Source organism: Ambystoma mexicanum, chromosome 10 (assembly GCF_040938575.1).
Source record: "Ambystoma mexicanum isolate Mex_15411 chromosome 10, UKY_AmexF1_1, whole genome shotgun sequence".
Lineage (NCBI taxonomy): Eukaryota > Metazoa > Chordata > Amphibia > Caudata > Ambystomatidae > Ambystoma > Ambystoma mexicanum.
The window spans coordinates 762863762-762888074 of NC_090932.1; the positions used below are offsets into that span (position 1 = coordinate 762863762).

General features: G+C 46.8%; 1 protein-coding gene across 2 annotated transcripts in view; it reads right to left on the reverse strand.

Annotated features, from left to right (window-relative positions):
* Positions 1 to 24313, reverse strand: part of DHX36 (DEAH-box helicase 36) — a 1119030-nt gene that overhangs the window by 926922 nt on the left and 167795 nt on the right. For both annotated transcript variants that reach the window (XM_069618410.1, XM_069618409.1), the window contains exons 7-8: positions 8397 to 8471; positions 2749 to 2915 (exon numbers count right to left, since the gene is read on the reverse strand). In XM_069618410.1, coding sequence (XP_069474511.1) covers positions 2749 to 2915; positions 8397 to 8471 — 242 coding nt within the window. The remainder of the gene's footprint in view (positions 1 to 2748; positions 2916 to 8396; positions 8472 to 24313) is intronic.

Consider the following 24313-nt stretch of genomic DNA (forward strand, 5'->3'; position numbering starts at 1 on the left):
GGTCTTATGTCATCTGCACAGCTACACAGGATACTTGGCTCCTCTTCTGATCTGCTGGACTGTCTGCAGGACTCTTATTCTAAATTCCGTTGAGTGATCAAACTGAACCCTCCAATCTGCGCCACTCATGCACACCAGCAATGGTCCAATCACTGACCACTATGGGGCTGTCTCATGCATGCACACTAGACTCACTGGCACCAGTTTGCGGATTGGGACCAGATCAATACACACATGCCATGCACCAGCCCGCAAAAGCAGCAACATTCCCGTTCAAATGCTTAACCAAGAAAGGGAATTTCTGACTTGAGAAGGTAGGAAGAAGGCCAAAGAACAAGCTAAAAATCTCATGGCAGGACCATCTTGGGACACTAGCCACTGCTAGTTGCCAGACGCGGTAAACATGAATGTGTCAACTAAAATCATAGCAAAAATGAATGTAACTGCTTCCACCAGGGTGTCTTCATGCACATTTAAAAGTAACCAAAAATCCCTTTGGTAAAACTCTAGGGTGATACAAAGGACGCGGTGTGCAATATGAAAATATTACACAAACAGATCACAAATAAAAAGACAAAAAGGTTAACACTGTTTCCCAGTACTGACAGTCTAAAGGACTATTAGTTTTCCTCAAGCAAAGCCTCTCTTTAAAAAGTCAGCACTAGGTGTAAAACAAAAGCAAAACGTTTGGGGGTACCTAGGATATGAAGGGAAAGTTGTCTAAAAGAGAAAACCTTCCTAACAAGGTCCTTCAGAAATGCCTAATATATTGGCTGAAGTGGAGGTCCCATTAGCCTATGCAGGACTGTGTTTAGGTCCCAGCCTGGTGGCAGATGCACCACATGTGGGTGTATACATTTTACTCCTATGAATCCTTTGACTGCAGGTACTTTCACCGGGACATGAAGTTGAGTGAATTGTATACCAACCAGAGCCCAAGAGGAACATGTGTTAGGTGGCAATGTCTTCTGATGAGCAAATACAATTGATATGCTACTTTTTGCACCAGAAAACAAACCTCTTCTATTTAAATAGTTTTTGTGGTAGGCCCCGCCGACTGCTTACCTTTCTCCGTCAATGAATCAGAGTCGCAACAATAGCGGTGACGCCTTTTCTTCTTTCAGGACAAGGAAGAATGGTTCCTCTGGGGGGCTCCTCGGTTTCGGCCTCTGAGGACCAAACCGCTGACCACGCTGGAGGTTGAGGGTGGTTAAACAAACGCAAGCTTAGAAGCCCGATTGCAAAGTGATTTCAGCTGCATTTTGGCGCACAATGTACACCCTTCCATCCCGTGACGAGGCACCAGAGAAACAACTTGTGTGGGTCAGTGATTGACATTTTGGTGCCACAATAAGTACACTGCTTGAAGCCAGAAATCCGACCGACATCTCGCATCGAGGAATTTAGAAGAAAGATAACGTTTTCTGATGAAAACGTTGAATGAGTCAAAGATCTGACCTGTGCTCCCAAGCAGCGTGATAGCGTGCAGAAAAAAGGAACTGAGGTATGGGGCATAGTGACACTGACAATGGAGTACCGAGCAACACGGATCGATGGCCGAGTCGAGGTCCATTACACCCCCTGTCGAAAAATGTTTCTAAAGCAGCAAAGCTGGATTGAATATCTATCAGATGAGGAATCTGCGGGGGGAAAAGCAATCCATTCAATAAACATTTTGCTCATAAAGTTGGTAGTCCCGAGAGCATGATTAAATAGGCGCAGAGTATTAAACACAATGTTTTGTCATCGAAAGCCATGGTAGCTCATTCAAGCCCGGTCAGTTGTGTTCGCAAAGGGCACTGTGTTTGTGCAACTACTGCAAATGGCAGCTGTAGGGTTGAAACATTTGATGAGCTTTGAGAAAGGCAGAGATAAAGACCACTGGCAAAGTCCAATCGTGATTGCACCAAAGCAATGATAGCCTGTGTTTGATGAGGTTTATCAAGATAGTGAACACAAAGCCTTTAGAATGTTAGGTGAAAAGAGCCCTGCTTCACCAGAATACTAAGCTTTTGTACCATATTCAGTTGTAGGTTGTATTGTTACACAGTAGATGTGACCACATACCAGTACATTTCTTGGATTCTGTGATCTTCATATTGGGAACAGGGAGTGTGGGCCAACATGATACATTCTTTCTCAACTGAGTATTGATAAATGTTAATGGAAAATACTTTGAATATGAAAAGCTTGGTTTTTGCTTAAGAACCTACTGATAACCTACATAATACAATCTTGAAGTGAGTTATGTTTTCGCCCTGAAAAAGTGTTTTTCCCTTTTATTTAAAAATTACTTTTCCTTGCTTTCATTATTGCAATCTTAACTGTCCACCAACATCATCCTCTCTATAGGACATTTGCAATGCTACTTAGGGATTGAGCTATGTTCTTACTTTTAAAATATAGCCAATTTGGATGAGTTGTATCATAGCTTTGTGAAATTAACGTCTTCCAAGAAATATTTTATACCTGGAGGAAGACTACGAAAAAAATGGAATTATTTATATAGTGCTTCTTGAAGTCCAGCCTCTAAGTGTGCAACACAGCATGGAACCCATGATGTTTGGTGTTGATCTTGTTCCCAAGGAGAGCAGGTTGACCCTGGGCCATCCTCTGAACCCGTGAAAACTATAGATCGAGAGAATATGTCCAAGACAACAAATTCCATGAATAAGCATGATGTAAAAGCAGAATGAAAATGAAATATTTGCACAATCTTTACAAGCAATCACAGTAGACTCTACTTACCAAAATAAGCAGAGAACTTCTCAGCATTCAAAGTTGCACTCATTAATATCACCTTAAGATCAGGTCGTAGTCTGAGAAGATCTTTCACAATGGCCATTAACACATCTGACTGCAAGTTCCTTTCATGTATTTCATCCAAAACGATATGGCTCACACTAGTCATGCAGCTGGAACCAAACAAAAAACATGATGTATGTAAGCCAAGCATGATTAAATAACTATAGATAGTTTCTAGTAGGTTTCTCAACATTTTGGCAAATTAATCCGGGTCGAGAGGAGTTGGGGTGTCTTGGCATTCCAATGTGACGATGGTCTGTATTTTATTTATTTATTTCATTTGTTAAACACCCAAACCCTCGGGTATCACGGCGTTGTTACAGATATCTTGCAGAAAATTAAACATTATTCCAATAGCTTCCAGTCAAACACTGGTACAAGGTTACATAGGTTAACACATTACCTGGTCATTTTCACTTTTTACAAATTCTGGTGACAGTCCACACTAAGGAGGCAGCTGCCTGGGCCTAAGAAGGTGAATATTTGATGATATGTGGTTGACTGGTATTGGTTGAATAGCCAGGTTTTTATTGCTTTTTTTGAAGCACCGGAAGGATTCATTTTTAATGTTGAGCGGAAGTTTGTTCCAGAGTTTCGGGGCCATGAATATGAAGCTGCTGCCTCCTGCTCTGGAGCATTTAAAGCGGGGAAACAATATGCAGTGGCCGAGAGGGGTGATCTCTGGTTGTTCTGTGTGGTCCTTTTATAAATACCAATCAATAGTTGGTATCATTTGTTCAAAAAATTCAATTTAAATGTGTCAAACACATTTTAAAATACATACAAAATGCACAACAAATGCATAGAAAATACATTTTACGTTCTTTACCAAAATCGTGTATTCATTCCAGGGTTGGTTATAAAACACCAAAGCTCACTTTACCAATATACTACCACTCATTCACTTTCATTCTCCATTCTATTCATACTCTCCACCTCATCTCCCTCTAACCCGTGTTGGTTAGAAGCCGCTATTTCACTGTGGTAATTCCTTGGTGGGTTTAAATATATTACTCAGTCAACCCATCTGTGTGGATTTTAATCCCACAGAATGTAAACGTCTACACGCATTTCTGTTGTCCCTTGACCCCTATTCTGGTCTTTTCATGCAGCAACCTTCTTCAGGACGAAAAGAACAGCAACCCATCTAAGTGGTGTCTCTTTCGGTAGGGTGAGCCATGGTCCCTAAAAAAAACAATTAAAAGACAATCTCAGTGTCTATGTCATCCCTCTCATCATTTCCTACTACAATTCATGTGTGTGCACTGACTCCTAAGTAGTCATTATCTGACTCATCTCCACTTTTTATTTGGCGTAGGTGGTTCAGATGTAGGGATTAATCCACATTTCTACGTGGGTCCTCACTGCCCAAACTGGTCCGACATGTAGAGTCAAGGTACCGATATTATATTTCTTAACACAGCATCTTGATCGGAAAACGCCTATCACTGGTGGAATTAGTATAGTTTGTGTGTATTTACTTACATCAATATCTGTGGTGATGCATGCTGGATTTGCAGCCACTGTTTTTATTAAGTAGTACTCCCATTGGAAGTTTCTTTGATCCTCAAAGGTATGTATCTGGTTTTAAACCCGACTGGATCGGGGGACAGCAAGGAGCGACCTTTTATTGGATCTGAGCGTTCTGTTTGGGACTTTTTTACTTATTGAATTGTTTAGGTAAATGGGTGCTTTGTTAGTAAGGCATTTGTAGGTGGTGCATAGTGATTTGAAAATGATTCTAGCCTTAATGGGTAGCCAATGAGTCTCCCTCCTGATGTTAGAGATACGGTCAGACTTTTTCATTCCTAAGGCTGCTCGCATCGCTTTGTTTTGCATTAATTGTAGTTTCCCTAGGTTGGCGTTGGAGGTCCCTAATAGGAGTACATTACAATAGTCCAATTTGGATAGTATTAAGGCTCTGGCTAGGGTTATGCAGTTAGTGGGTGTGAGGAATTGGCAACTCAGAGTGATCAGTTTGGAAGTGTAAGATGTAGACAACGATGGCGCGCTTACATGTCTGGTCATTGTTAGATTGGCATCTAAGTAAATGCCTAAAGTTTTGACCTGTTTTGATACTGAGATCCTAGAACCATCAATGTTGATAGATGAGTAGTCTGGATGGAGTGTGTTTATTTTGGCTTGGGAGCCCACAATGAGAATCTCGGTGTTCTCATCGTTCAGGCAAAGGCTGGTCAGGGCCATCCAATTTTGGATTATTTCATAAATCCCATTAATGGTCTCCGTATCCTGGGCAAAATCCCCTGAAAGCGGTACGAGGATCTGGGTGTCATCTGCAAAGTTAGTGTAGATGACACCCATAGCGGCCAAAGCCAAGAAGAGAACTTAGTGTAAGCATTATATAAGGTGGGCAAGAGACAGAATCCTTGGGGTATTCCAATGGGGACTGGTATGGGATCGGCAGCCTCTTTACCAATGCTTACTCTAGATGTACGGTCAGCTAGAACAGATTTCACCCATAGGGTTGCATCTTTAGAGAAAGAGAAGTCATTGGCTAGTATAGCACATAATTTGTCGTTGTCCACTAAATCGAATGCTGCAGATAAATCTAGCACTAGCAGCATTTGTATACAGAGTTTACCTGAATTCCTGATGGTATCTATCTGGATTTTCAGATCCAGGAGAGCCGTTTATGTGCTGTGGTTGGGCTTGAGTCCCGATTGTCTGGCTCCAAGGAGGTGGTTTTGTTCAAGATGAGTTTGAATTTGAATATAAGCTATTTTGTCGATAATATTGAATAAGAACGGTACCGTGGTTATTGGTCGATAATTAGTGGGAACTGTGGAATCAAGAGAAGGTTTTTTTTGTAGTGGGGTCACCCACACTTCTTTTATACTTGCCGGGACTGTATTAGTATTAAATGAGGTGTTCACAAAATTAGTAATAGGGTTGAGGTGGGGGGCGCAAAGTTTAACTAAATGGGCTGGGAAGTTATCACCTTTACAATTTGAGGCTTTTAGTTTAGAGAGGGTGTCTGCCACTGTGACTTCGGACACTGTGGTAAATTGCAATTGCAGATTCAGTTCTTCCCTAGTTTTCATTGAGATTAGTATTGGACGTATTTTTGTCAGCTAATATTTTTCTTTTTGTGAGCATTTTCTTTTGGAGTAGCTCAATTTTGGAGGCGAACACATTTTGAATGTTAGTACACCATTCCTTACTGGAGTTAGCAGGAGTAGTGGTTGGGATTGGGTTTCCCAATTCTTTGAGGATGGAGAAGAGTTCTTTGGAATTGGAGGATGTGTTGCTAATGCGTGTGTTGTATACCTTGGCTTTGTGAGATAGGATTTCCGCTTTGTATATTTTGTTGGCAGCTTTGAAGGCGTTAGTGATTCTGTAGTGGGGGATTTTTTGTTGCCATGTTCAAGCAGTCTTTTTGTTCGTCTTAGCAAGACTAATTCTTCATTAAACCAGAAACTCCTTTGCTTGTCAGCACGTCGTGTTTTGGTTGTTAATGGTGCTACTGAGTCGATAGTGGTGGTGAGACACTTATGGTATGTCTCTGCCAGCTGATCGGGGTTATTTGTGAGTATGATGGATGACAACGCGTTGGAAATAATGGAGACTAGATTTTCAGCAGTTAACTAATATTTCTTGTTTCGTAGGCGTACCTTACCATGGTCGTTACAGAGCTCATCTCCTTTCTGGTAAGGGAGAAATTGATGAAATGGTGGTCAGACCTGTCAAGGGGAACAATTGACTTAATAGATATTTTGGAATTGAGCGCGAGTATGCAATCCAAGGTTCGACCTTTGGTATGAGTGGGGGCATTCACCAGCTGTGTGAAGTTCATATCTATGAGTGCGGTATGTAGGGCTTCTGCTTTAGGATCCTGCTGATCATTAAGTCCTAGATTAATGTCACCCAGGATGATACATTTGGTATTGGGTTTGATATGGGGAGCTAGCAACAAGGGTATGTCTAGGTCCGGGTGGGTATTACTATTAGGTGCTCTATAGATGACCAAGAAGTTGAAGGTGGTTTTCTGGTCAGTGGTGAATTTGGCTCAGAGTAGTTCGTAACCTACTATTTCTTCGATAGGGCAGGATCTAATTTGCCAGATGGATTGGGCTATTATGGCCACACCACCTTTGATATTGACATTTTATTTCTATTGCGCTCGTACACAAGTTTTTCAGAGCGCAACAAGGCAAGGGAGGGCAACAGGGGAGAACAAAACAGCGATCTTACTAGGCCCAGTGACATTACGTGCAAGTGCATGGGGGAGGGGAAAAGTGCATGGAAGGGGGGAGATGTGGAAAGTGCGAAGCAGAGGAGAAATAGATAAATAATAAATAATAAAGGCGACAAACAGCCAGCAATTTACAAGTGCTAGGTTTAAGGCAGCAGACAGGGTAGGTCTGATAAGTGCAGGAAGAGAAAGGGGGGGCTGTGCACCAGTGCAAGGGGTGACCCGGAGGCAGTGCGGGCGGGTGGCCGGGTGAGCAGGTACCTGGGCCCGGAGGACAGTGGGTGGCCAGGTGCACGGTGCCAAGAGAGAACAGATCAGCAGGGGAGAGGGGGAGCGAAGGCAGAAGAAAAGAGGAAGGTCTTGAGGTGCTTCCGGAACCGGAGATGGTTCTCCTCAAGTTTAAGAATGGCAGGGAGGCCTTGTGCATTAGATCTATCGGTCCTAATTATTTTGTAATCGGGTGGGATAGCTAGAGCTAGTAGGGGTATTGATAATCTGGTTCCAAAAACAAACAAAAACAAGATCTTTCCCACACTTCTTTGTTTGAACCTTGAAAGTACAAGAGCAAAGCAGAACAGATAATGTGTGTCTAAAATAAATAACATGTAATTGTGATGAAGATCTTAAATACCACTTAATTTCTTTGCATACAAACGTGTTTTGAATTATATTCCATCACAAATTGGATGCAAGATAAATTCTTATTGCTGGGAAACATCTCTGGGGGGGGGGGGGGGAGTAAGGGGGGAATTGCTTTGTGAATCTGACACGATAAACAGCGTTCAAAAGGAACATTGAGACAAACTTCCCAACTCAAGCTGTTCAAAGAATGTGCATGCACCAAAATCCAATCCTGATCAACAAGCATTAGTTGAAATATCAAAAGCATACCAGCTACCAGGCGGGGGGGGGAGTAAGGGGGGGAATTGCTTTGTGAATCTGACACGATAAACAGCGTTCAAAAGGAACATTGAGACAAACTTCCCAACTCAAGCTGTTCAAAGAATGTGCATGCACCAAAATCCAATCCTGATCAACAAGCATTAGTTGAAATATCAAAAGCATACCAGCTATAACGGAAATTGCTGTTTTATAGAAGATCTGGTGATTTACAAAGGAAATATCTAGCAATGTATGCTGAAGGGCAACTACAATCCGTGAAACAGAACTATGACAAATATGGCCATTTTACAAAGCGATACAACATCCCCACGACAACAATAACAAATTTCACTTATGAGAGCAACTTAAATCAACACTAATAAAGTACAGAAGAGGCAAAACATGCAGCACTATAAACCTGGGTTTGTGATTTCTGAAAAGGTTCCATCATCGTGTCTTAAATTACATTTTTAACTTAATTTACAAATATGCTTACTTGTCAGACTGCAGCCACTGGAGAATGATGCCTGTTGTACAGTACAAAATAGATCCTTGTTTTCTCGGCAACCGACTGTAAGGGAAAACATTGTTAAATTGAGTTGCACTTCAAAAGCTTTCAGCCAGATCTACTGTGTTACAATAGTTGCAAAACAATATGGAGTCTTGTAGGTTAGCACATTCCAAACCAACATTACCCATTTTACATGGGTTTCTATGTCAGAAAGCGGATTTGCCATTCCGGACTATTTATTTTGTAGCAGACTTCCATTTTTATTTAATCGTAGGGGTTTACTTTGAAACCTCCACCTCTACATTTAAGCTGATATGTCAATCCTATTTTCCCCACTTTTTCAACATCCTTTATTTATTTACAACAAACTGGACAGATCACAAAGAAACTATTTGTCAAAATACATTTTTGTTACCCGGGAGGATAGCGTCAACCTCCTCCCCTCTCCAGCCTATCAGAAATTAGTCAAGATGAAGAGCAGACAAAGGAAGCTCGGAACGCAGGCACACACTATTCCGCTAAGGGCCTCTCACCGGACGCAAATGTGTGGTTTTAAACTATACTAAGAAAGGTGGCTGGTAATGTGACAGGGTCAGGAGTTGGACCAGGACAAGGTTGGTGGGGGGTGTCCAACGACACCTCTCAACATGGGGTAGACTGCTAGACTTCCTACTGTTAGAATACATTTCTAAACTTTGGCCTGGTGGGAAGGTGTTTAGGAGGCCACCCTTGTTAGATGAACAGGGGAACAGTTCTGGGAAGCTGGCCAGACCAATTCCCGGTAGCTTGGAGAGCAGGAAGGCTAAATCCCAGGAGGGGTGAAAGTGATCAGGGGTCTCCAATGAGCACACAGTGAAACACCAAGAATTACGATTAGACAGGAGCATACGAAAATATAGTTATCATAGGCCCAATAAACAAATGAATCATGAAATGCAATAGTAAAACACCACCCAAGCAACACACTACGTAATAAATATAGTCACTGGAGTAAGTGCGAGAAAGTTAGTTACTCTGCTAATAACTGTAAAGGAAAAGGGTGAATAACTTTTATAGCACTGACAAACTTCAGAGATGGCAACCCTAACTTTATAAGTCCAGCCCTAGGATGAATGAGCCTTGTGCTCAATGTTCGAGGTGCGCCTAGAAGCGCTCAGTCATGCGTAAAGTTCACAAAGTACATAGGATGCAGAAAAAAGTTAGGGCAATAATTCTGAAGGGGTGAAGCAGGTTCCAAACGTTAGGAGAGTATCTGCTACGGTGAACAAAGCTGTTGCCGACTGTGAGGGCTTTAGGGAGCGGATACTACCCAAGCCAAAGGGAAGAGCAAAATAGCCTTCCATGTGTAAAAGCGGTTGGATGAACAAAGGGCTACTGGTAAGTGACTTCACTACTCAATGTCCTTGGCTCTGTTTTGGTCCATAAGTAGCAAGTCTAGAGGTGGTCATCAGAGGCTCGATTTCCTGCACTATGTTCCGTTTCCAGATGCATAGGCGCTGCGGGTGCTGACAAAGGTCCAGTATAGGACAGGAGATGCTATTCTCGATTCGGTTGAAGAATGAAGAAAACACGGGTACTGCAGGCCTCAGGGCACTGGAAGGAACGTGGGAAAACCACCAACATACGTCAGTGTTGCACAGTGACGCAGGGGCACCCAACTCTCACGGTACGATGCAACCTCCTATCTCGTGCATCAAGGGTAAAATTCAGCACAAAGGTGCTTTGGAGGATAAGCTGGGATGCACCAAAGTCTCGGGTCGGAAAACTTGAAATGGTGACACGCCTGCACAGTACCCAAGGTTTTTAGCTGGTCAGTCCACTGGATGGCACAGGGATACTTCCTAGAATGCATACTTGCAGGTTTACCAGGAGCCGTTGAGTGATTGGTCCCGCCACTCCAAGGGTTCGAAGCACCTACACAGGTCTTCTGAGATCAAGTGCAAAGCAGGGCTCGACCGGCAGGATTCGGGTGCCGGCCCTTTTCAGTGCGTCTCGGGATCGTCCTTTGTTCTGCTCTTCAAGATACTTGGTTCCTTCTGTAGACTCGTTTGAATCTGTTGCTGATCTGCTGGAATGGGCGCAGGACCCTTCCTCGGATCAAAAGTCAGGTGAGTGCTCACACCCAGCCCAGTAATGAGAAGATCTGCCCCATGCATGCACGCCTACAGAGGTCCAATCAAGGACCTCATGCACACCAGACACCCTGGCAGCAGTAATGTGGATTGGGACCAGACAGTGCCAGCCTAATTCCTGGATGCCTACACATGTGACCTGCAGAAACTCGTGAAAGACGCTTTTGCGGGCAACTGCATGCCCAAATAAGGAAATCTAGCATCTGGAGAGGCAGGAGGAAGTTCAGGGGACAAAATGACCAAGGGGACAGACAAAAGATCTCATGGCACGGCCATCTAGGTCACCAGCCACAGCCTTTGGCCAAACACAATAAATGTGATGTGGCTCGAAAGAAAAAGTTACACAAATATAAGAAAATGCTACTGCTGCCACCAGTCTGTTCTAAGGCACACTGTACGACCAACAACAATTCCTTTGAAAGTGTCTAGGGCCAAAAAACACAATGGCCCCATTGTGCAATACTATAAAAGTACTTTACTTAATGATAAAATGTTACCAACAAGTTGCAACAAAAGTAAGAGAAACAAAGTTTCTCAGTACCGACAGCCTGAAGAACGTGTCCATTTCTCCATAACAATGAGCTAAAGCCCAGTGGAGTGCAGCTGCGGGCTGTGCTCCACTTTAAGAATTTAGGCCAGGATACAGAAACAAATGCAAAATGTTTGGGGGTGGGGGGGTGGGTCCATGGACAATAGAGGAAAGGTTGCTTCAAAAGAAATCTTTTCTAATACCTACTAGCGCACCCTCAGACCCAGACTTACCCCAGAGGTCATATGGTAGAGTGTACCGTGTGCCCGCCATGCATGGAGCTGTGCATATACATTGGTGCATCTGTCTCTGTCCAATGCCTAGCAGCCTCTATTCTAGACAGGTCTCGTTCTACTCTCAGATGGTTCCAGAGAAACTATAGTGACCAGCATGCACAAGAATTTTCAGACACCTGGGATGGATGATAGTCCCTGGGAAGCAGCACCAAGAAAAAAATGGCCCAACGGATAAGCCCCAGCAAGGAGGAATGGACTGGTTACCCAAATAGGAATGTGTTAGGGAGAATTTTCATTTGGGCCAATTCCCTTTAGCCTTCGAGTCTCCTGGCTCTTTTGCTGGACTCGGGGATTTTTACTTTTTACTCCTGAGTGAGTGGGACCTTTTTCTCACTCACTCATGTGTTTTCCTGACTATGATTTTCTATGTTCCTTACTCTGTTATGGAGTCTGGTAAACTCCATAGGCATCAGCATTTCAATTGTGACACACAGCACCTTCTGTGCAGTGCCACAGACTTCTCAATGTTTAACTACATTTTCCTGGGTGAACTACTGTTCGGTCCCACCAGCTCAAAGGGAAGAAGACTCTCCCGGAAGAAGATCTCCTCTGTCGTCGGGGAAGTGGTGAGTTCGTACAGCAGGGCTCCACCGGTGGTGTCGTTGTAGATGGCTCAGCTTATCCCCTCTTCGGATTCTTTATGTCCTGTGGGGACTTCTGAAGTTCCAGTCCCCAAAGCCCTGCTTTTATGCAGAAAAACCCCCATTCAACAGCCTAGCTTTCACTCACACATGTTAAGTGGTGAGCCGGGCGGCTCACCACTGGGCCAATCAGACAAGAGTGCGACTTGAGTTGCCAAGGCAACTCAGTCCAGGGTGCCTAATCCCCCTCCCACACATCCTGTAGACCCCAGACAGAGTGGCACCATTTGAAGGGCTTCTGTGTAGAAGCCCGCCAAAAAGTGGAACAAAGGGCTCGACTTTGGTTAGAGTTTCAGAGGCGAACACAAACGCCATTTTGAAACCGTGTCCTGGCAAACAGACCCAACCAGGGAATAAATATTAAATAAATAACCCGGCGGTATCTTTAACATTGCACCAAAAAGTGGTGTGTTTAAAATCAATGGGAAAGTCCCATAAGAAATATTCCGGTGGAATATTTCACGTGGTATCCACTGCCACCAGCCAGAAACTTGACAAGGGGGGACTGGACAGTGCCCCCTTGGAAAACAGACCCAGGGGCAATCGAATTACCCCTACCAGTACTTCCACAATATGATGGTTGGTACTGGTTCTGTTCACAATTTGAGACTAGTAAAGCCAATGGTGACTTTACATGTCCTGGGAGACAGTAGTCAGTCCCAGGGTATGGAGTCTATGCTTGGGGGTCACTATGACACCCCTGTGTTACTGCACTGAGAGTGCTGTGTAACACACATACCAAAAACACATGAAGCCCTATGGAGTAAAAGATCCCATAGACCATAAAACACATTCACAGTCAAAGGACATTCTCAAATCATGCCTAAGAGTGGGAGAAAAAGAGTCTCACTCTTAGCAGGAGAGAGAAAAAATAAACCCCAAAAATCCAGCAAAGCTGCTGGGGGACTCACTAGGTTTGGGAAATTAGCCTTAACAGAGAATTCTCCTTAACACGCACACCACCCTACGTAGAGTGCTGGGGGGTTACATAGTCATTCCTTTAACCTATTCCTCATGTAACATTTTGTGACACCAACTCCCTTGAATGGCTGGTGGCAGTGGTTTCTTTTTTACTACATCCTGGACCGCGAAGTGCCCAGTGAAGCCCTGCAGCTGTGCTGACCCTGTATTCGAATCAACAGGGAAGACACGTAAAGGACAACTTCCTCCCTTAAGCTGGTAGGACCAACTAGCCTCGAGATAAACTCCATTTTGGCGCAACGCCCAACTTGCTGCGACTTTCCAAGGCTGCAGAAGCCCAATACCCATGGTACCTCGACCGCTTGTGAGTGCATTGTCATTCGAAGTCCGAATCCGGCCGGACCTTCGTGGGCATCCAGAGGACCCTACAGAAGCAAGAAATCCACATCCAGAGTCCCCCTCACCAGAGTCCAGGCCCGAATCCTAACCAGAGCTTTCCGTTCTTCTTTGGTGCTGAGAAAAAGGTGCCAAAACCACAAAGTCGCTGAATCGACAGAAATCCATTGCTGCAGAGTCCCTATCTCGAGTGCTGCCGCAGGAGCCCGCCAGACGTCCTCCCTTTCGCCACCACGAAAAAGGGCCAGGAACAAGGGTCTACTGCATTGCATCATGAAGGCAACCAGCTGGAACAGCTTCTTCAGTCCAAAAGGTACTGTGGGGCTTGCGATGAGTTTCTCCTTTTGCCATTTGGGGAGCTTCCTATCTTTGGGAGTGTGATTTAACCCTACACTAAGTTGACCTCAACTTACCTGCATTGGCCTTACAGCTTGTGCTTTCCAAAGGTGACTCATTTTGAGTGTCTGATTTTCCTTTTGAACACTGGCTATTTAAGAACATATTTCTAAGAAGAAGAACATCAGAACTTTGACTTTGGCTGTCCGTGCTCACTAAAGGCTTCCTTCTGAACATATTGGCTTTGGCAGTGCTTGTACCCTCACAGGTTTTAAATGTTGAACACTTTAATACTGGGATAATAGTCTGCCTGCATCTGTTTGGGAGAATCTAACTGTTCTAATAACCTGTCTGCCTGCTCTGATCTAACCCTAACCTTTACTTCCTTAAAAACTCAATATTGCAGTTCTACTCCAATATTCAAGTCTCCCAACAAAAAGCCAACAACTATCTATATCAGGTGGACCTATAATGGTGTACTCAGGAAGAAAGGGAGTGGTTGGGTCGCCAGGTGTCCCTGGAGGAGTTGCATGGAGCTAATAGGTCTCTCCCCTCTGGGAAGTCCCACAGGCCCGACGGATTCACAGCAGAGTTCCACAAGCAATAAGCTGGGAAAATGATGAAGTTACTCAACGTGGTGACTGCCCCCGTTCCTCCATACTGCATGGGGCGTCCCTTCCAAGGGACGGGAGATGGAACCTTTTCACCAGAAAAAGCCTTCTTCCCCTTTAAGGTTAGAGGGGTGGGGCCCTAGGATCATGCGCTGCCCTGACTCCGCCCTCCGGCGCCACACCTCAGTCCCCATAGACGCGTCGACAATAGATTTAACATTGCCTAATGACACCAGTTTTATTAGGGGGGAGTTTGGTGGAACGTATGGAGGAAAGGGGACTAACAAGGACAGAGTACGTAAGTCACTACGGTGAGTAATTTATAATTACTCTTACGTCCCGTCCCCTTTCCTCCATACTGCATGGGCGATTACAACCGAGTGTAGCCCCAGGGTGGAGAGGAGACCCTCCTTAAGCAAACAGGTTTCTAAGAACCGCCTGTCCGAAAGCCGCATTCGCTCGGGAACCGGCATCCAAACAGTAGTGCTTGCAGAAAGCCAGTGGCCCATGTCGCCGCCCTGCTTATGACTTGCCAGGAGACATGCCACTGGAAAGCGATGGCTGTTGCCTTGGCTCTGACCGCGTGGGCGTGCACGTTGGCCGGCAGTGGCTTGTGCTGTCCCTCATAGGCTTCTTTGATGGCCGAGACCATCCATCGGGCTATGGAGGCCTGATACCCCGGTTTTGATCCTCCGAAGGTGACAAAAGAGCGTCCGACTTGCGGAAGCCCTTGGTTTCTGTCCAGGTAGAATTTCAGGGCACGCCTGACATCCAGGAAGTGCAGAACTCTGTGCCTTGTCTTTGGGCTCAGCAAAAAACGTGGGCAACACGATTTCTTCATTCAGATGGAATGCAGACGGCACCTTAGGTAGGAATGATGGGTGCGTCCGTAGGTCTACCATGTCCTTGTGAAACGTAGTGTATGTCTCTGAGGCGACCAGCGCCTGAATTTCGCTGATTCTGCAAGCCGAGGTGAGGCCGACTAGCAAGACCGTCTTAATGGTGAACAGCCTGATGTCTGCAGACGCCATAGGTTCAAATGGTTGGTGTGCCAGGGCACCCAAGACTATATTGATGTCCCACACGGGGTGCGGCCTCTTGATGGGCAGGTATAGCCTGGCGAGACCCGCCAAATGTCTCTTGACAATTGGGTTGGAAGAGGAAAAAGTCTCCTCTGAGTTTCTATATGCCCCGATGGCTATGAGGTAAGTGCGGCAGGTGTCCACCTACACTCCCGAGTGGGCGAGGTGAGCTGAGAAGGAGAGCACGTCGTCCAGCGTACATGCCAAGGGGGCGATTTCCTTGGAGGCTGCCCAGTGGCAGAACCTGGTCCATTTACTCTTATACTGGGCCCTGGTAGCCTTGCTCCTTGCGACCCATATGATTTTCAGATTAGCCTCGGAGAGGCTGAGGTGCCTTAGCGTCACCTGCTCAGGGACCACGCTGTGAGGGCTAGCTTCTGTGGCGCAGGGTGGATGACCCTAAGATGTGCTAGTCCCGCCGGGAGGTGAATCGGAGGCACCTCCGAGAAGCTGACCAGCTCAGAGAACCATGGCCTGGCTAGCCACCACAGAGCTATTAGAATGAATTTGAGCTGGCGAGACTCCTTGATCTTGCAAATCACTCTGTGAATCAGTGGAGTGGGCGGGAAGGCGTAAGCTGTCACGCCGTTCCACTGAATCAGAAATGCATCACCCAGAGAGCCGGGGCCCCGACCCTGCCAGGAGGCGAAGAAGAGGGCACCACTTCTTGTGGTGCCAGGTGGCAAAGAGATCCACTTGGCGGCGACCCCATCTGCTGAAGATCTCCTGAGTAACAAGGTCGTTAAACTGCCACTCGTAGTTGTCCGCTCCCAACCTGCTGAGTGTGTCTGCCTCCAGGTTGGATCCCCCGGGCGGTGGACTGACGTGAGCTAGATGTAGTTTTCCAGGGCCCACTCCCACATGTTAATTGCCAGTCTGCACAGTGGAGGGGATCTGGTGCCCCCCTGCTTATTGACAAAGTACATGCTGGTCCAGTTGTCTGTCTGGATGAGGACAACTTTGCCCCTGATAAGTGGGAGAATGCTCCGAGTGCTAGCCAGATGGCATTCAGCTCCAACCAATTGATGTGGTACCCCTGCTGGCGTCAGGTCCAGGTGCCGTGGACCAAGAGATCTTCCAGAGTGGCTCCCCATCCCTCGAGGGAGGAGTCCGTGGTGATTGTGACCTGCGCGGTGGGTGGGCGGAAGGGTTTGCCCATCCGTAGGTTGCAGTCCTTGGACCACCATGTGAGGTCCTGGTGGATAGATGGGGGGGGATGGGGAGGGGAGGGAACGCTGATCCTCTCGGATTGAGAGCTCCGCTCCCGGTTCCATGATGCCGCAAAGTGCAGCTGTATCCTCCTCATCCTGAGTCTCGTGTGGGGGACTGCTAATAGGACCGCTGCCAAGAGACCCAGGAGGTGCTGGTACCACCAGGCCGAGGTCGCCTCTCTGCTAAGGAAGTGAGTACTGGCACTCTTGATGGCTGTGATCTTGTCCTCCGAAGGAAACGCCCTCTCAGAGCACGTGTAGAAGTATGCACCCATGGAATTACATGGCCGAAGCCAAACCCAGGAGCGCTGGTGAATTCGGCCCCTTCCCGTCGACTCACAAAAGGGGACTGACGTGTGGCGCCAGAGGGGGGAGTCAGGGCAGCGCATGCTCCCAGGGCCGAACCCCTGCGCCTCTAAATTTAAAGGGGAAGAAGGTTTTTTCTGGTGAAAAAGGTTCCGTCTCCCGTCCCTTGGAAGGGACGCCCCATGCAGTATGGAGGAAAGGGGACGGGACGTAAGAGTAATCGCTCTGTACTTACTTCAGATGTTTCATCAAAGCCTACAAGACAGCCGTTTGCCAGAGTCTAAAAGAAGCGGTGGTAGTGGCGCTCCTTAAACCAGATAAAGTCCCAAATGAATGCTCTTCCTACAGGCCCATATCCTTCATCAACCTGGACAATAAAATACTCGCCAAAAAATGTACATCCCGGTTGGCACCCTGATGCAAAAAAATGGTATAGGCAGACCAAGCTGGGTTCATTCCAGGGCAGTCCACCTCACATGGTATAAGGAGAATGTTTTGAGTTGGTAGCTGCGGTACAACAGGGTGAACCAATAATAGCGGCCTTACTAGATGCTACTAAAGCGTTTCATTCAGTGGAATGGCCCTTCCTGTTAAACATACTGCGTAGGATGGGGGAATCATTCATCCCTATGGTGTCACTACTGTATTCACTGCCGACGGTTAAGATAAGGGTGAATGGACAGTTCACGCCGAACATAAAGCTGGATAGAGGTACACGGCAGAACGGCCCTCTGTTGCCACTGCTTTTCGCGTTTGCGATATAGCCTCTGGCCGAGAAAGTAAGGGAGAGGCACCTGCACAGAGGAGTTCAGTTATACAAACAGACTGGGCATCTCCCTATATGCTTTTTCCAAATGGGTAATTCATAACATTGGAAGAGTTAAGAACAAGGTGCGTCAACACTGGGGCGGGATCAACTGCCTCATCCAGGGAGAAATGGGAACTATCACTGGCATGTGAGATCTTGGACGAGACCTGCACAAGTTCGACTGCACGCTTGATCAGCTCTGTAGGTTTTTTTAACAGCACTACAGCAGACTTCTTGCATGCCGCATGGAAATGATGTCACCTCCGGGTGCTGGAACATGTGTAACATATAAATGAATTACTCATCTGCTTTGTTGTTCACTTTTTGATTTGAATCCTACCTTGGGATTAATGTTACAGCTAACTACTACTTTTTAAAGAATGCTTTAAATATCTTTGTGTATAAATAATTTACTATGTAACTCTAGGTGTGTAGGATACTTTTTTTAGTGATTTCATTGTACAGCTCTCATTACCCCCTCTTAGGATAAGCCTGGCTGCTCAGTCACACTACCAACTTGTGTAGTACAGGCCTATTTTAAAAGGTGGGTTACCTGGGGAGCTGTTGCACAATGCGAGAGTGAAGACGTGTTTGCCGGAAGCTCCCTAGGAGCTGCAATTATACTAGTTATCATCCTGTTTTCTGCCCCTCAGCGATGATAATCTTACTGTTTTATGAAGCGGCATCCAATCCAATGAATCCAATTCCCTTAGTATTTGCACAAATCCTTCTCCTTCAATTGTTCATTCATTATGACTCGAATGACCTTCGTCACAGTTTCTCTTAGCGATCTTAAATGTATACTTGGTTGAACATAACATACATGGGCTTTTTCTTCATGATGGTATGATGATCTTAGGTTTAGGGAGTTCCTCACTGGAATGGAGTCCTTGTCCCCAAAGGGGGAGTCTCTGCCGGTGCAGTGCCGATTGCCTCTATCCTTGGGAAGGGTGTGGCATAGCGTGCTCACCTCCCTAGCCTAACAAGGAAAGGCACCCCCCTAGGGAAGAAGATACAGAATCCGTCGAGTCATCAAAGTGTTGGGGAGAATTTTCAGTTTAGTGCTCAATTCCTCCCACCTTAGAGACCCCCAGTTCTTTTGCTGGACTTTAGAACTTTTTAATTTAAACCCTGGAGTGAGTGAGCCCTTTTTCTCACTCCCTCATGTATTTTTGACCTGATTTGGATTGCGCGTTTCCTTTGATTTTAGAGTCTGACAAACTCCATAGGCATCTACTTTTTGTATGGTGACACACAGCACCTTCAGTGCAGTGTCAGAGAAATCCTTTAGAATTTTCACAAGGTTTAAATATGTTTTCTTGGGTGAACGACTGTTCCCAAGAATAGCAAAGTGAAATAGAGTTTACTTACCTTTTCTCTTGTGTAGGTCCAGCACACACCATCTTATGTGGAGTGCTGGGAGGGGTGGGGGGGTTACTTAGCTCCTCCTCCTACCTACTCATGTAAAATGTATGTTGCCCTCACTACTTTAAATGGCTGGTGGCAGCGGTTTAATTTTCATACCATTGTGCTCTTCTACCGCAGGCTCAATCAGCTGCAGTATAGCACCCATGGGTGACCATTTTTGTCAAATTAGCTCGAGAGTTCTTTTTTCATCATTTTCTATTTGTGAGATCTTTCTTGGCTTTTACTCTGCGCGCCAAGCCAGGTTGGAGCCCTTTGTGTGTTTTGCCTTTGGCGGGCTTCATTACTGAAACCCGTCTCTGGCTCCAGTGTGTCTGGAAGGGTAAGAAGTGAGGGAGGTTCCCGAAACTCCCCTGTCCTTTGTCTTTAGGATTGCCTGAATGCACCCAGTCTGGATTGGCTGTCTGGCTGTCATTGCAGGACAGCCACCCTGCTGTTTGAATGACAGCTAGGCTGTGCATGAATGGGAGAAACCCGCTTAAAAGGTGAGGGTTTTGGGACTGAAGACAAGAGTCGACCACTGGGAAGGACACCCTGACGAAGAAACCTGCATCCTCCCGGACCTTTCAATTGCCTGGTGAATACCTGCTGCTGTGCTGAAAGCTCCGGAAGGGACGACTTCTTCCCTTCGGTTAGTGGCACCAACTACCCCACAGACGAACTCTACTGGACCATCTTCCCAGACTGGCTGTACTTCTTTGCTGCTGCAGTAACCGCATGCCAGGGGTCGAGAAATCCGTAGTAGAGTGCAATGTCTGATCTGGCCAGAAGCTCCAGGAGTCTCTCCCAGACCGTCCAGAAGCAGGACGACCAGAGCTCGAGTCCCCTCACCAGAGTGCAGGACTGGAAGCCCAACCGGTATCGAGATCCGCGGTGGATCCGTTTACTGCACGCTGAAACCGCGAAGTGCCGCTGATCCGAAAAGAACCCGTAGCTGCCACCGACCTCCGCATCGCTGCTGCAGGAGTCCCCAGACGTACTCCCTCTTGTCCCCACAACTGAGGCCCAGGAACCCAGGATCTGCATTGCTGCAACCCGACAGAAGCCAGCTGGACCACTCTTCTTCGAACCAAAGGTGCCGTTCTGACTGGGGGCACTTACCTCTGTGTTGTTAGCTTTGCTCTCCTCATTTGAAACTTGTAGTAGCTGCTTTGCTAGAGTTGATTTCAGCTCTAACCTTCATAAGGGTAACGGCTTGTGGCCCTACAGTGATTTCTTTTCTTCAACAAACTCTCTTTGTGCAAGACTTACTATCTAAGAAGTGCCTCCGCTCCATAGACTTTGCTAAAATTGACTTTGGCTGTCCAGGCTCCCTTCAGACTCTTCTATTTCATTTGACTTTGATTCTTACTGTCCGCCATAGGCAATGCAATGGTTTTAAAGTAATATTGCTGGGAAAGGTTATCTAGATTTCTTTGGAAGATTTAAAGTGCTCACATGCTCTGAGAACCTGTTTAACTTTTTTCCTTCCCTCAACTTTTCCCTCAACTTTTCCTTTCTGCGAAACCTCAGAATCTACAAAGTTTACTAGTGATCTATAAATGCCATTACTGTCCTAGTTAGTGAAGTCAACTCCGGGTGTAGGTAGTGTATAAGAAACATCTCTAAAGAGTATCTACTAGCTTTGTGTTAAATCTGGAAAATTATTTTAAAGTATATTGGATTGTTGCATACATTGCCCTTTTTAAAGAATGCTTATTTAAAAATGACTGTTAAATAACTGAGTGTAAGTGTTACTTGGCTACTTGTATATGTGGATTTTTATTGCTACAGCTCTACAACTCCCATTTACTTCTCTTGAGATAAGCAGTCTCACTACCAACTTGTGTAGTAATTATAAGTTACTCACCGTAGTGACTAACATACTCTTAGTCCATAGTCCCCTTTCCTCCATACTGTATGGGGCGTCCCTCATAGGGACAGGGGACAGAATCTTTTTCCCCGTTAAATTTAGAGGCGCTCCCCTGCCTCAGCCCACCGGCGCCACTCCTCACTCCCCATTGATGTGTCGACAATATTACCATTGCCTAATGACACCAGTTTTATTAAGGGGAGAGGATGGTGGGACGTATGGAGGAAAGGGGACAAAGAGTACATTAGTCACTATGGTGAGTACCTTATAATTACCCTTATGTCCCGTCCCCTTTCCTCCATACTGTGTGGGCGATTACAACTGAATGTAGCCCCAGGATGACGAGGTGACCCTCCTTAGGAAAAGAAGTTCCTTAATATTGCCTGCCCGGATGCCGCATCTGACTTGGAGCCGGCATCCAAACAGTAGTGCTTGCAAAAAGCAGAGGGAGTGGCCCATGTGGCCGCCCTGCTGATGACTTGCCACCGGACGAGCCTCCGGAACGCGACCGCCGTGGCCTTGGCTCTGACAGCGTGGGCATGCATATATGCCGGAAGTGGTTTGTTCTGCCCATCATAGGCCTCCTTAATGGCCAGAACCATCCACCTTGCTATGGAGGCCTTGGAAGCCTGATATCCTGTCCTTGATCCACCGAAGGTGACAAAAAGAGCCTCAGATTTGCAAATGCTCTTGGTTCTGACCAGATAGAACTTTAGCGCTTGCTTAACATCTAGACAGTGCAGAACCCTTGGGGTCCGCGAAGAAAGTCGGTAGTAATATCTCCTCATTCAGGTGGAACGAAGAAACTACTTTAGGCAAGAACGCAGGATGTGTTCTGAGGACAACCTTGTCCTTATGAAAGGTAGTGTATGGCTCAGAAGCCACCAGAGCTTGGATTTTGCTGGACAGACGTAAGAGCCACCAAAAGGGTTGTATTAATGGTGACCAGCCTGATGTCCGCGGACGCCACTGGCTCAAAGAGTTTATGTGCCAGGCCGACCAACACTATGTTGAGGTCCTACACAGGGTGTGGCTTCTTGATGGGCGGGTAGACCCTGATGAGGCCCGTCAGATGCCCTTTAACCACCGAATTGGCGGATGAGAAAACTTCCTCCTCCGAGTTCCGGTATGCTCCGATGGCTCCAGATTGGTGCGGCATGTGTCAAACTGCACACCCGAGTGTGCGAAGTGTTCCGAAAAAGAGCACATCGTCCAATGTGCAAGTAAGAGGATCGACCTCCTTAGACTCAGCCCAGTGGCAAAACCTACACCCCTTGCTTTTGTACTGGCTCCTCGTAGTAACACTCCTAGCACCCTGAATGATGTCAAGGTGAGCCTGCGAGAGGCGCAGATGCTTCAATGTGACCTGTTCAGGAACCATGATGTGAGGGCTAATTTCTGCGGGGCAGGGTGGATGCCCGTGCCCCCTGCTGCAATAGTAGATGAACTGGGCCCAGTGGGAGGTGAATCGGAGGCAGATCCGACAGGCTGAGTAGCTCTGAAAACCATGGCCTCGCCGGCCACATTGGGACTGTCAGAATGATGCCGAGTTGCCGGGACTCACTTATCTTGCAGATCACCCTGTGTAACAGGGGAGTGTGAGGGAAGGCATAGGCGTTCATGCTATTCCACTGAATCTGTAACGCATCGCCCAGAAAGCCTAGACCGGGCCCCTTTCCATGATGCGAACTGCGGGCACTTTTTATTGTACTGAGGATGCCCCCCATCAGTTGAAGATCCCCTGCAGGACTTTATCGTTCAATTGCCATTCGTAATGGTCTGTCCCCAGCCTGCTGAGCCTGTCCGAATCCAGGTTCGACTCCCCCGGGAGGTGGATTGCCGTCAAGTGTATGTCGTTCTCCAGAGCCCATTCCCAGATGCTGAACACCAGGGTGCAGAGTGCATAGAGGAGGGGACCTGGTTCCACCCTGCTTGTTGATCTAATACATGCTGGTGGAGTTGTCCGTTTGTATGAGGACTGTCTTGCCACTGATGAGGGCCAGAAAGGCCCTGAGAGCCAGCCAGATGGCTTTCAGCTCTAGCCAGTTGATATGAGCCTCCTGCTCCTGAAGAGACCAAACTGTGGACGCTGTGGTTGTCCAGAATAGCTCCCCATCCCCAAAGAAGGAAGAGTCTGTGGTGATGGTAATCTGCGGGGCTGGTTGATGGAAGGGCCTGCCTATCCTCAAGTTGTAGTTCGTGCTCCACCAGACAAGGTCCTGGTGGAGAAAAGAAGGAATGCTGACAAGTTCCGCTTGGGAACCCCACTCCTGACTCCATGAAACTGCGAAGAGCCGCTGTAATATCGTCATTTTTAGCCTTGTGTAAGGCACTACCAGATGCCATGCCGCCATGATACCCAGGAGGTGCTGGTACCACCAGGCTGACATCTCTCTTGAGGAAATGACTTGTGGCCCTCTTCATTGCTATTATCTTGTCCTCCAAGGGAAAGACTCTCTCAGCGGTTGTATCCCACATGAGACCCATGAATAGCAGACTGCGTCAGCTTCAGCTGAGACTTCTTGAGGTTGATGGAAAATCCCAATTTGTGTAGCATATTCATGATGGCGGAGGTGGTGTGCTGGACCGTCTCTGGGGATTTCGCCCTGACGAGCCAGTCGTCTAGATACGGATAGACATTGTGCCCCTGAGCCCTGAAGAGGGTTGCCACTGCATTCCTGAGACTGGTAAAGACCCTGGGGGCTGAATTGAGGGCAAATAGTAAAACCTTGTATTGGAAGAGGAAGCCCATGATCCTGAACCTCAGAAAGGACGGATGTGGCTGTCAAATCGGGTCGTGTAAACAAACGTCCTTCAGATCCAAGGAGCACATCCAATCTCCCTTGCACAGTGTCTCTGCAATAAGCGCTGGGGTAACCATCTTGAACTTTTGAAGCAGGAGGGAAAGGTTCAGGGTGGATAGGTCCAACAACTCTCAGGCCAGCCTGGTTCTTCTTGTGTATGGTGAAAATTCTGGAGTAGAAGCATTTGCCACGCTGGGAGGCTGGAACTTCCTCCACTGCTTGACTCTGGACGAGTGAGCAAATCTCCACCAATAGAGTGGTCGTCCCAATCTGTGGGAGTGGTGGACAGGAAGGAGGGGAGGGACCAGTAGGCGGCAGCCCGTGGACACTACTGATAGGATCCAGGTATCCGCGAACCTCATGCACCAATGCGGAGCGTGGAGGGAAAGCGTGCCCCCCACCGGAGACACGTGGACGCCGAGGTGAAGGTCATGCCTTTTTTCCCCTCCGAGTCTGGGGTTGAGGAGGGGGACTGAAAGAAGCCCTTATTCCACGCCTTGTCCTGTTTGTGGTGGTGTTGACTAGGAGACTGGTCCGGGTGCCAGGACGGTC